The 14,339-nt window shown below is 41.4% G+C and overlaps 1 protein-coding gene across 1 annotated transcript in view; it reads left to right on the forward strand.

Annotated features, from left to right (window-relative positions):
* tex264a (testis expressed 264, ER-phagy receptor a) overlaps nt 1–14,339 on the forward strand; it is a 74,105-nt gene continuing 59,766 nt past the window's right edge. The window contains exons 1-2 of the mRNA XM_062444267.1: nt 1–494; nt 12,473–12,694. Of these exons, the coding sequence (XP_062300251.1) occupies nt 237–494; nt 12,473–12,694 (480 nt within the window). The 5' untranslated portion in view covers nt 1–236. The remainder of the gene's footprint in view (nt 495–12,472; nt 12,695–14,339) is intronic.

The raw sequence follows: 14,339 nt of genomic DNA on the forward strand, positions 1-14,339 counted from the left end.
ACCAACAACAAACTGTCTTTTCTGCCAAGTTGAACGAGTGTTTCCTTTGTCGTTTCAGGTTATTGCGACGGTGAAAACGAAATTAAACACTTCTCTTATATACCAACGGGTTTTGTGTCGTCGTTTGAACCGTTGCTGGACCACAGTGTCGGTGTTTTTAAGCCAGGAGGAGGACGTTCAGGGTTTGACAGATTTGGCTAATTGCACTGACTGCAGCTGCACCGTTTTGAGAAACCATGTCTGATTTAATCCTGGTGCTCCTAATTGTCGTGCTCCTGGTGTGTTTGCTTGTGACAGTGGGGGGCTTCCTGCTGTTCTCGGGGCTATTGTCTGACGTGGTTATAAAGACCGGGCCACCTCCTGTCAGAAACGTTACCATTGCTTATAAGTTCAAAGAGGGATCATACAAGGATTGCGGTGCAGCTTACACAGAGAGCTGCAGCATTGGGCCAAAGCTGAGTACCATCGGTGTCTTCTACGATGACCCCAAGCAGGTGAGACCCCAGGACTGAGCACACAAAATCTGTGTTTACACTCGATCTCATGACATAACCACAAAACCCAATGTACTTTGTTTCCTGATAAGATATTACAGTTAGTAGCCTACAGTTAGGTTTTGTTTGACTTAGACAAAGTCTTAAAGGTCACTCAAACATTGATATATTCAAAACTTGCAAGTTAAAGTTGTAGTGGTTGGGACAAAATTATTTAAAAAACATGATTAATCTGATCATCATTCATTTTTAAAGGTTTTGGAGATATTTTTTAAAATGGAAGTGTAATGTGTCAGTCGAGTCAAGCCACATTTTATTTGTACAGCCCAATATCACAAACCAAAAAAATTGCCTTGGGGCTTTCCAGTCTGTACTGCAATACAACATCCTCTGTCCTAAGACCCTCATTTCTAATGAGGAAAAACTCCCTCAAAAGGGATGTAATTCAGCGTAATTTAGCATGCATGACTCAAGGGGTTAACTGCACAGGCAGCCTTTTAGAGGAACTGAGCCTGAATGATGAAACCAGTCAGCTGTTCAATGCCACGTTGCACTGTTGATATTTTTTCCCCCTCTCATCTGTGACTTCAGGGTGCTTCAGCATCAAAGCTGGCAACCAGACTCTGAACTTAGAAGGACAAACACAGCCTCTTCACATGGACCTGAAGAGAGCTGACAGGCTGCTGACAGTAAATATTCACTTTTTGATCGACAGTAGTTTAAATGGTTATGTAATTACAATCAGCCGGTCTCAGCATTAGTCACAATCCATATATGAGAGGCAGTGACTGTGCTTTTGTCACCCTGATCCTCAGCCATAACTACACTTTGAATAAATGGATCATTCCTCAGTTGAGATCTGTGGTCATCAACTCCATTAAGTCCACATTCTGCCATTCATCACGAGTTGTGTTTCTAGTCAACAAGAAATGTCTGCTTGTTGGATGGGAATGTTTATTGAGTTCCTGGCTGATACTGGAAGAGTACACACACACACACACACACACACACACACACACACACACACACACACACACACACACACACACAAGCACACACACACACACACACACACACACACACACACACACACACACACACACACACACACACACACACACACTCTCTGTCACACTCACACTCACACACAGTTTGATCAAATCTGACCAAGACAGAATATAAACTATTAATAGTTTATTGCATGACTTAACAACACTAACTCCACAACTCTTTTGATTTGAGGCGTTGGCTCATGCTGTATTATTGAACTGTATTGTGTCAGCTGTACTGACATTTGAGTGCAGAGTTGGTTGTGGTTGGGTGAGTTAAGCTATCTGATAAACAATATGGCAAAATACAGGCGCATGGCACATCAGCCCAGAGTGCATTGTGACCTAGTCTGTGGTTAAAAAGTAGCACAGACTACGGTGTCGACAGCCTATTTAGTATAGTTGATCATTAATCTTTTGTATTTTATGATGACTGACACTAAAATACACCAAATAAAATGACTGGGTGTCTGTGTTGGGTTGCAGCATTCGGTCATATAAAAATTCAAACATCCTTTGTGGAGTAAAAAATATGGCACACTGGCAGTATTATCTGTCTTTCTGCTTACTGCTGCCAGTTTCTCTGTACCATTTGTCCTTTGCTTCAGTCAAGGCTTTTAGTGGAAACCCTGACTATGAGTCATACAAGTGGAAAGTCGCAGTAAGAGGCACATTGAGGAGCTTTTAAAACGTTTCTGCTGGTGTCAGATATTGCAGAGAGTTTGGATTGTAAGGAGCCATTACAGGATGTTTCGACATCTCTGTATCCACTGGGGCAAAGATATTCTACTCATGCGTTGTCCTGGTTTCTTTCTCTATTTTGACTTAATCTGTAGATGTGTGGACCTCTGACCTCCTTGTGGAGATAAATTATGAATCACAGAAATATGTTGAGTATAAAGATATTAAAGAGGAAGCAATATTCAAGTTAATGATACTCATATTCATCAAAGCTCCAAACTTTTTCAAAGTTTGACTTTTGTCCAGAACTGGGGACTGTTATAAAAAACGTCTAAAGAGTCCAGCCACTCTGATAGTTGAACATTTTTTCATGTTATGCCAATTTAAAGCAAATAATGGTTGATAATTACATCTAGTAAGCTGTAACCTCTTGACTGGCCTTATAACTGAGGTTGGAAGGGCTGGGCTATTTTGAGGGTTTCCATGTTTGCTTTGTGACATGAGAATTTGTTGACCCTCTTAGTTTACAGAAGCCAAGACTCTGATTACTCACCACCAACCGCATACATAAACTAAAAAATGGGAAATGCCTGATGACTAAATTTACAGTGAGCTAAGATGGAATTATTAGTTAATAGTGAAACTTGTCTTTATATCTTATGTCTTTTCTTATTCTGTTACTCCAATGCAGTAAATGAAGAATGAGTGTTGTGGGCACACTGTTACTCCTCCTAAGAAGTTGTAAGAGGTTTAGGAGGTCATCTTTTCTTACTACTTTTGCTGACTGGCAGTGGATGTTGCAACTTGCTGTGTTTAGACTTGACCTAATTTCTTAAGGTGGTTCACTAACACTAATGGACACTAGATGGCAGTATTAGCATTGGATTTGACTTTGTGAAGGAGGCAGGAACATCCCTAAAACCACACATTGATCTTCATACTTATTATTATTATTATTATTATTAGGGCCCGAGCGGCGACTGCAAGTCGCCTGGCGAAAGCCCTATTGAAATTGTAATGTTTATTATTATTATTATTATTATTATTATTATTCTTCCGACATTTCGTGCCCCAATTTCGCCCCTTTCCCAAATGCGAAAATGCTTATACTTTTGCACGGACGTCCGGCCTCATCCGAAATTCGATATTTTTGGGTGGTCGCACATGGTCGACGCAGAATGGCGGAATAGCGCCCCCTACAAAGTCCAAAACTGCCCATAGGGAATTTTGCTAACTTTGTCCTATGCTCACAAAATTCGGTACACATATGTATTATACCCACATATGCAAAAAAGCCTCTTGACCTCATGACCTCAACCCAATAGGAAGTCGGCCATTTTGGTTTTGATTTTTCCCGCCTAAAATTAACTCCTCCCACAGCATTCGCCCGATCAAGTTCAAATTAGGTACGCAACATCCCCAGACCTAGCTGAGCTTAAGTTGTGCTCTGCGCATCAATAGGTCAAAGGGCGTGTCTGCCAGGGCTCAACTAACTTTGGCGTGCTCGCCATGTACATACGAGTGGCTCTCACGCCCACATACTTCATCCAATCAGCTTCAAACTTGCTGGACATGATGATGGCTCCGCCCTGAACGTTCTGATATATTAACTTCCCACGTAACTCATAGCGCCCCCCGGTGGTAACAGGAAGTTAACTAAGATTCATTAAAATTACATACTTTGCCCCATCAACTTCATTCAGAACCAGTTGGTGAAGCTACATTATGAAGACTGTGAAGCTACGAGTAATGGCGTCTGTGTGGCGACGCTGCGACCATCAATTCCTCGCCATGAAAATACGTTTGGCTTTTTGATGGCTTTATTGAACTTGTATCATCATGAAAATTGGTACACAGGTCCAGGGTGCCGACCTCAACGTCTCCATTCGCTCATAGGCGATCTCACTCGTGTCGCCCCCTAGTGGAAACAAGAAGTGCCATATTTTACATCATCATTGTGCGATTTCCACAAAACTTCACATGTGTAATCACTGTCCCACCCTGAACGCAACCGCTTGTGTTTTTTTACACTCTACTGCCCTCTGGTGGATGAACCATCAACCTCTCATAACTCCTTCATGCTTTGTCCAATTCACTCCAAACTTCACATGACTGATGAGTGGCCGCCCTGAACACACCAGACCACACCAGACCATATGTGTAACTACCTGTGATTGCCCCCTACTGGATGAACGAAACATTGCATTTTTGGCCTCCTTCCAGTTTTTTTCTCACTTTCTGCTTCACGCCACAGCCCCGCCATGCCTCAGGCCCCGCGGTGGCATGGGTGAGCGAGGGCCCGCCATCGCCGCTTGCGGCTTTAATTATTATTATTATTTATTACCATGACATAAATCGTGCATCTTCAGATTAATTCAGTCAAAAATGTGTTTCATCATATTAAAATAAAATAGGATTTCAAACCTGCTCAAGAGGCTGTGCATCAATTGGTCACAGTAACACTACTCCACTGGTTTTCATTCCTTGTGCTAGATTTAGAGTACAGCCAGTTTTATCACAAAGTGCAGTCATTTGCATTCACTTTGGATTCAAATTGTAGTATAGTCCCTTTTTATTGACTACATTGAAAGCCACCAGGGCTCTATGTCCTAAGGAATGGGATTCAAAACCAACTACACCAAATGATTAAATTCATCACAGAAAGTAGAAAGAGCAGGCTTCACTCATGATGACAGAATGTACCCGAAATTAAGCCAGTTAGACAGCTCTGTGGACAGTTTGGGACTGTGTGTGTGATTATAGTGGTCTGCAGTGGTAGAGGTTGGTTGACATCCTCATATCACTCTGCGGAGGCATTTGAGCCAATTGGCACAAAATCGAACTGCTCCTCTTAATGCCTTTTGCTTGGGAGTGTGCATTCATGCATTTATGTTTGCATGTGTGCTTGTAATTGCTTTAACTTACTAGCACACTTGCCTGAGGGATAGAACATTTAGCAGTTTGGCTCCTAGGGGTCAGTCAATGTAGTGTAGAGGCAACCAACTGGACAGTGAGCCATAGCATTTGAGGTTATTCTTTAAACACACCTAGTCATTCAAGGCAGAGTTGCCTCAGGGTCGACTTTAGTGCTGCTTTGACACGAGTATTGAACAAATCCCAGACTAAATCCTTGACTTTGTCTGTTGTGCTTTTGTTGAATGGAAAAGAGCAAAGAATCCACAAGCAGGCTGCATGTCGGCAAGGAATCTCCTGAGAAAAAATTAATTTAGGAGAGTGGGCAGAAGTGAAAGCTCAGAGACCAGTGGGTGTGTCATGATGCTAAGACAATAAACTGCTAGAGAATGAGAAGCTTAAGGATAAAATGAATTTTATTGTGTAGGTGGAATTAGAAGGTTGTGGAAATGCATGGCTTCTTTAACCGTTGTCCGTCATCTATTCTTCTTGTCCATACTTTTATGACTTAACAGCAAATGCAGTTTCCTTTGATGCTGTGAACATGTTTTGTTTGTATCAAGGCTAAACTAGAGCCAATGTTTGGTTCATCTGTGATCTGCTGAATTCCCACTTTGTTTTAGCCTCTGAAGCAAACCCACTCACGGCTCCTCATGACAAGCAGGAGAAAATGAAATGTCATGTGTAGACGTATATGGGAGTGGCAGTGAGAGATGAGGCGAGGTGCGGAACTGCCTCGGAAGAGGGGTATAAATTGGTAGGAGTCTGACTCACCTTGAGAGCCTTGCAGTGCTCCAATTCATCAATCGGAATTTCTGATCAGAGCGCTGAGCAGCGCTGCACTCCCAGTCAAATTTATTAGCATTTTACTGCCGCTTGTCTGTCTGTCGAAAGCAACAACATGAAAGGGGGGCTTCTAGCAAGGAGTTGCCACTTTTAAAGGTGGATATAAAATGAGAAATAAATACGCTGATACTCTGAAGTCTTGTCCCACAGGTCTTCAAGTCAATATTATGCAAGATTGTGGACATGCAAGCTTTCCCTACAGTAAAGCACCTTGTTAATATTTATGAACATCTCTACAGTGAGTACTGCAAAAGGAGAACACCGCTATCCAGACAGAATCTTTTAAATTGGGAAATTTTCACTACTTTTATATCCTGGAACTGTTGAGAACTGTTGAGGGAATTTTTTGGGATGCCATTTTCATCCATTGTCACATAGGAAAAAGACGTTACTCTACAAGCTGACATGCTACGATTAGATATTAAAACAGGATGTTGAAGAATGTCTTTAAATCTTTTGCACTATCAATCTTGTGACACATATTTGCTTCTCACCCTGTGTTATGATGCGTAGGATATTGGATTACACAGCCTAATATTAATCAGAGCAGTTTACAGAGAGCGAGGAGCTGGAGAGAAAGAGTTTGAACGTTTGTATAGAAGGAAGTAAGCCTATGCAGAGGAGGAGAGGAATTCACTCATATCTTCTATTAGAGAAGATTAGCTCCCCGCTCTGTGACATCTGGCTGGAGGAGTGCCACACTGTGTCCAGCTGGCCAAGAAGTGGTGAACCAACTCCACAACTGTGGCAAAGGAAAAACTGTGTCCTGCCTCCAGCAGGGTGCTTATCCTCGCCAGTAATTATACATGCCAGAACTCCCAGGATGCCATGTGTAATTACCAGTTAAGTCTGAGCACAGCCTAAAGGGACAGAACTGCACTTGGTGAAAGAGAAAGACAAAAAAAAAAAAGATTTCCATGGGCTCTTGACTCAAGGGGCCAATGTAGCCCATGTCTCATCACTGCAGTGGATTTAGAATTTGATTTGGATACTTGAAGACCTCCCCTTCCGAAGGAGGACATATTTATGTTTTGAAATTTGTAGTTTGAATAAGTCTTTATTTTATTTCTACAAACAATGATATACTCAAGTGGTGTATTAAATCAATCAGGATGTTGGCTGATTTAGCTTTTTGCGTGAATTGTAAAATGACCCTCATTGGTTTGTTTTAACTGAATTAGTCTGACTGCTATAGCATCAATTCAACAGCAATCAGCCCATCACAGCATACCTGTAGTTTCCAGTGCAGTGAAACCCTATTAGTTTCAATTTACCTCCTGGTGACTGTCTATGCTGCTTTGTCTGCCTGGAGGTGGAGGTGGGGGTTGTGGGGGGCAGATGGCTTCCAATCAGCTGAGACAGGTTATCGCTCTGACACACTGAGGTGAAAGAGCTCTTGTTGAGAGATTGCTTATCCCATAGTCTTCTTTTCTTCTTGCTCCCCATGTGTCAGGTTCTTTGCTTGTATATGGAAGTACCCTAAGCACCATCTGTCTTGGTGTTCCAGATATAGAAAGAAAATGATACTCCAAACCACTGAACAGAAAGAGAGAGCCTCGCCAGCGAAGGCAGTGATGTGTATTGTTACATTTGTCCAATGCAACTGGACTGTTTGGTGAAATAGGCTTTTTTTGTCTGTTATCCTCTCTTCACAAACTCGGTGTGTTCTTTATGGATGCTGCATTTGCTGCTTGTCATGCTTCACTGCAGATGTTGATGTGAAGACGACATGGAGGTCCAGAGAGGCTCCGTATTTGCAGACATATTGACTGCAGTGCAGTGAAGGACCCTTGTACAGTCACAGCCTCTTCAATCACTCCTTTCTGTGTCGTGGCAATTTACATCTTGCACTTGACTTCAGTGAGGAAGGAGACAACTCTCGATATAGTATTGTCACACTTTCTTCAATGCTCAGAGCACGGCACACTCACACTCGATACAGACATAGACAAGTGAGCCCTGAACAGTTGGGAGAATACTTTTTAATCTGTTTCACTGTTAAACTCCTACAGGTTGTTGTGACTACTCTCTGCATTATACCCAAACACACATGGCAGGATCTGCTTCAGAATAAACAGATGTTCTTTGTTTGTCTTTCACACGGTAAAAAACTGTTCAGATGCACAGACATTATATCTATGACTGTCACTAAGCATTTTAACCTTTCACAAGTTCACGTAAGCATTTATACATATTCATACAATAATTTCCCTCACATCTGGCGTAATGGTGAACCCAGTTTGACAGCAGGATCATGAAGGGAAAACGTGATGATTGGCACTTCACCGTAACATTACTTTTAAAAGTCACGTACACTTTTTACCTTGTGAGTTGCACACTACAAGGTTACCTTTAGCTTTGTTCATTGGTCGCTCTGCAGTAGTGTTATAATAAGCGTGGAGATGGTTCTCGGTCAGACAGAGTATGGTACACTCATTATGATCTTGTCTTTAAGCCTCTTCAAGCAAAAACTTGGCTGCTTGCCTTGTTCATCTCTTTCCCTAACCTGCTAACACATAAGCAATGACCAGCAATTGTGAACGCACTCAAAACAATGCATCCCAAGTGGTGGTAGCCAGGAGGAAAGAGATGCAGGGCCGAGACCTGGAAAGATGAGGAGAGTAAATCCTCATTACGTGTCTGCTAATAAAGAATTACCTCTGTCAGCCATACCTTTTTATTGTTGGAGAGCCCTCATCCATCAACACTGGCCCTTGTAGCCTCAAGCAAAGAATTGCTTTTGAAATTACTTTTTCCTCCCAACAGGTCCTTGGAGACCTGGCTTAAGGGAATCAAGTAGAGATGGGAACTGCACCAATTTTGAGGGGAAAGTCGTCTTAGAGTCCCATGGGTCATGCACTCTACGAAAATTGACTGAATGTCTTTTTTTCTGATTTAATGAGCTTGCTCGTCATAGAGAAAATGGACATTGAACAAACATGAAATCAACAGAGACGTACTACAAAACTTGTAGATAGTGCCAATGTTTCACAGTTCACTCATAGCTGAATTGGTTGTCTGCTGTGTGGTACAGAAGCATAATATGTCAGTGTTGTTACTGAGGTAAAAGCTCCACCGTCTTCCTATTATATGACACTCAGCTTTTCACCCTGGCCAATCAAAAGCCACAGTCGGCTTTCCTCTGTTACCTGTGAGAAATGGAATTACATGCTGTCTTTCAGAACACTGCTCAGGCAGCGGCGGACTTTTAGGGTGCCGCTGCCCAGCGTGGACCGCAACTGAGAATTTCTACCTTTTGTGGTGTTAGAATTTCAGACACAAACAAAACAACTGTGGTTAAGACAAGTGTATTGCATGGAGTGGTGCTCCTCTCTTTCCTATTTGCCTGTAGCAATGCAGTGTTTTATGTGTTATCTTGAGGGAAGCGAGGGGTGTGTTATCTGGAGGGAAGCAGAGATGAGATGCAGTCAGGGCTGCTGTTTGTTCTTGCCACTGTGTGGGATGTGAATGATAGCTAGAGCCCTGAATGATATCATTAGTGAACTACTGGTTTGGCTAACACACTCTAGTCTATCAGAGCAGAAACCATGAGAGATAGCAAGATGGTAAGACACTGAAGCAAGGCCATGGGAGGACAATTGTTGTCCCCTTGGTGTTTGAATGGATATTGTTGCATCTTATCATAGACCACCAGTGTTGACAGGGTGTAAGAAAGTGTGTTGACAGCCCATACATTTGGTATGATCATGAAAGAAAGAGGGTGATGCAGACCACCTCTTTCACATAAATCCATGTGCATGAGAATATCTAAAGTACAACTCAGCCATTAAGGCTCAGGAACAAAAATCTTAAACAGTCAATTTAATTATATGGCATATTGGGCCGGGTAAACATTTTCAGAATTGCTATTATGATGATATAATGTGTCAACATTTTACAAAATTGTGTCCATACTAATATATTTATGTTAAAAAAGCATTTGCCACTTTATTTTTGAAAATAGTTCCAAGAATTAAGAAACTCTTTTTGCAGTCCTAGTTGTGTTTTCGCTGCATTTGAAAAATTGTGGAGTTTCAGCAGACTAGACACATAACAGAAGGAGTTTTCACACCTGACAGAACAATAGCACTGATTTATTGTGTTTGTCTTTGTAATTTACCGTTGTGCAACTCTGTTTTATTGAATTAATGTAATGGATTTAAGCAAAAATGACAAGAAATTTCCACCCCTCATGTTGTCTGCTGCCCACATGTTGTTGCAGCCTGAGGTTAGTTCCTGGACCTATTTGGGGCCAGGATTAATGTGGAAGAACTGAAAGTATGTCCGTGTTCTTCTGGTGGAAATGTGGGTAAGGTCCTAAAAAGGTTTCTGGGTTCTTAGAAAAGTTCCTGTGGGGGAAACAACAGGCCATTAGTTCTAAATGTTGATTATTAAATGAGATTTCATATCAATAATCTTTTAGTCAAAATAGATGTAATCTTGTAAATATATGTTACTAGGCTAGAATGTCTTGTGTATATTGTCACATTGCTGTAATCATTTACAATGCTAACACAGCCATTGTGACTGTCTGTGTTTGCAGTGACTCATTGCTGCATTGTAAATAGATGTAGTATATCTCATGCTGCCTTGAATGATTAATTCCTTCCCTGTCAAAAGCAGGTGATCTGTGTTCCCTGACTCACTGTTGAACATGGTGGCAAGGGTCTCTGTCAGTTGACAGTAAAGATTATCTGCTCAGGCTGAACAGGCACTGTCAATCATCATTACCTACATGATGTATACATTAAGAGGCAGTGAAGGTTAGGGATGGGGTTATCAAATAGATTCATCTCAGCTAAGGAGTCTCAATGGCAGCCAAAAACGCCGAATCACAGCACAAAAGCCACCTTACGAACAAAGTAAGACGGTGGGAACAGCGCAGTGTAGTAGCAGGAGCACAATGCAGTCAAAAAATAGCCCTGAATGTGAGAAATGAGATGGAAAAGAAGAGAAGGCTGTGACGTTTGGATGTGATAATTATGCGAGGATGCCAGGGACATGAAGAGTGTTGCTGGCTCCCATCTGTGCCCCCTCAGTGCCAGCCCTCAACCGATAGCCATTGCCACAGAGCTGAAACCAGCAGCAGGTCTTAAAGGACCATACATGGGGTTTTCCATGTTTTACCTCATTTGCTAAAAATCCAAAGACATCATATACTTATTTTGGGCTGCATTGGTTGTCATTCATTTCAGTACAGTAGATAAATATGTTTGCAAACACTTAAAACTTGTTTGAGTGAGGTAATCTGTCACAGTGACATCATGTCTGGTTTTATTTGTGTTTCTGCAAATTAATTTCATACTTAACATAAAATAATGGAAACTGGTAGGGTGTAATGGCACTTGATTTCCGATAACTGGTATATTATATGGAAAACTATAATCTTTATATAATTTCTCACAGCTACATATCACACTCATGTTCTCATATCCAAATTAACAGATATAATTTATTTGACCAATTTATTGTTTTTATTATATAACCCTGAAGCCGTACTGAGAGACTGTCTGCAAACAGATGTGAATGGGAGATAATCTTCTGACTGACAGCTCACTCAATGATTTTGATTCTGTCTCTGTCACATCTGCATGCAGATATTAGAGGCATTTTGGTATCAAAGAGGCCTAGTAGTGAAAACACCATATTCACCCTGTCAGCACATATCTGCACTCCTCAATTATCACAAAACAAACAATCCCTGCTGCAGGGCTCCTGTTCTGTAGACAAACCCACAAATATGGTGATAGTCACACTTAATGTAATTTATCAGTATTTCCTTATTTCTGAAATAGGCTGATTTGCAGATAAGAGATCAAATATGGGAGGCTGAGACCACTCAATAGATAATTGTTAATTGATACCCACAAGTCATTTTTATCAAAAGCACTTCTGGCTTTGGTAAGATGCAAAACCTAAATGATGAAGAACTTGGAGCATAGTTTAAAAGTAAGTGAGCATTTCTGGTACACTTGACTTTTTCAACACAGATGGAATTTGAAGTGCTGCATATGTGACCTAGCTCTTAGATATCTAGAGTTGGATCTTCTTCAGAGCTGACAGGTTTCTGGTCCAGTGACACTTTAGACTATGTGAAGGTGCAAAGTCTCCACAAGTTTAAATCAACAGCTTCTATTTTAACTTCTAAATGTGCAGTTTTGTGTGAATACAGACTCGATATATCACTAATAGAAGCTGTTGCTAATGTGAACCTTATTGCAACTAAACATAATATAATAAGTTCAGCAAAGCCTAATGACATAGAGACAGTTAAACCCAGATTCAACCGATTTCGACAATAGCTTTAGGGAAAACACCTCCCCCTCTTCTACACCTTCAAACTGCCTCATTCACAGAAATTAGACTTAGTATAATACTAGCCTTTCTAGTTTATTCTAATTGAAACTAAATTTGAATGTATACATTTTTATGGTTAATCTTATTCTTTCTGATCTGTCTTTCACTGTCTTCTCCTTTCTGTCCCCTCAGACACCACCAGAGAAGTGTCGCTGTGTCGTGGGCAGTGTCCTGTGTGAGGGTGAGGAGAAGCCCGACGAAGAGCTGCAGAAGCTGTATGAGAAGTTTGGCTTCAAGGTGTTTTCTCTGCCTGAAGTGAGCCATGCAGTGACCACCACCTTCCCCTGCACCAGCCCTCTGTCTCACATAATGGGACCTTACAGAGTCTACCCCAGGGTCGCTTCCTACATTGAGGTACAGACACTATGAAAATATATTAGCTCTTATGTGGATACCCTGAAATCTCTTGAGCTACTCCATCGCTCTTTTAGTCACATGGTGTCTTATGTTTGAAAAATATTGTTCTACCTTTTTTAATTTACGTGTGATTTTTGAACCAGGTTCTATCCCTGCTTTTATATTAACAAAAAGATTCCACATAAACTCAGATGTAAAGGTGAATACTATGTACAAAAACGAATGACTTATGTATGTGTATATACCGTTATAATCATCATAAGAAGAAGTAAGACAAGAGTTTTCTTCTTTCATCTTCCTTATAGTCTTCTGTTTCCATGGATGGCAATCATCTTGTGATCATAACTGTCCTCTTTTCTGCTTCTTGCTTGTCAAGAGACCCTCACTCATGTGTTGTTTAATTCATCACATGAGCAGATGAGGTCTTTTAAAGCAGATTAAGAATAGATGAAGTAGTAGGAAATGAAGGTACGTCTGAGTCCCGCGGCCCATATTCTGGGCTCAATGTCCTCAGGACAGGCCTCAAAAAGCTATTGACATTTACTGATGACATTTACACACATGGATTCATTTAGGGGCATCCCACTGCATGAATAATGCCCCCTGTGTGCTTGTGTGTGAGTGCATGTATGTATGTGTGCACAAGTCTGTCCATCTGTTTGTTTAAACCTCTGTCTCTGCACAGGAGGCAAAAGGACCCACTTCCCAATGAGAGATTGAACCATTATATCTTGAAAATATGCAGATTTTTCCCCTCAAATTCACCTTTTCTTTCTCATAGTCATGACAGGTGGAGACAGGAAGTTAACAGATACTGTTCTGTGGCAAGAGGGTTCGTGTTTGAGTGCTGAAAATGATTGGTATTCTCTACTCTACTCTAATTTCTGTGAACCTTTTTGTATTTTATCAGTAAACTGCAGTGTTTTGAACTGCCCGCACGAACCCAATGAATCATCAGCATGCTGAAATATGTAGAGTTGATGTGAATGGTGGCATTTTACCATTGAAGTAGTGCTTTGCTGCTGTTGTTGTGTTGTATGGAGCAGAGGAGAGTAAAGGGGCAAGGCCCCCACCAATGGCATCGTTCATTGAATGTTGTCTGCTCTGCCTGCATATCAAAGCCCTGCTAAAGATAGCCTGTGTGTGGTAGGCAGACGATTTCTGAAAGGTCTCAGTTGGTTATATTGTTGACTTTCATCCTGGCCTTGTCTGGGCACTGACAAGGTTTAGATTTTATATTGGATTTATGTGTTCAACACAAGTATCTGCACTAAACATAATGTGGGTTCAGCTCAAAAATGAACATCAGCAGTGTATTTTGTCTTCCAAATTGGGATTGACTAATTCCCCATACTGCAGTACTTGTCACTGAAGACAGCCATGGTACACATGGTCACCAGCTGCTTCTTTTCGCTTGCCCTTGGGGCACGTATCCTCTCACCCACTCGTATGCGCACAGGCAGGCTAACCAACCAGTAGGAGTTGCTCGTACACCATCAAGGAAATTATCCCTGGCTGGCTTCACAGCCAACACTACCAATTGTTTTCATTGCTGCCTGCCTGAGCTGGATGGAACCAGGAATTGAACTATAAGTTACTTAGTGTGCTCTAAGCGAAAAGTCAAAAGGGCAAGACTCTGATG

Source organism: Scomber scombrus, chromosome 3 (assembly GCF_963691925.1).
Source record: "Scomber scombrus chromosome 3, fScoSco1.1, whole genome shotgun sequence".
Taxonomy (NCBI): Eukaryota; Metazoa; Chordata; class Actinopteri; order Scombriformes; family Scombridae; genus Scomber; species Scomber scombrus.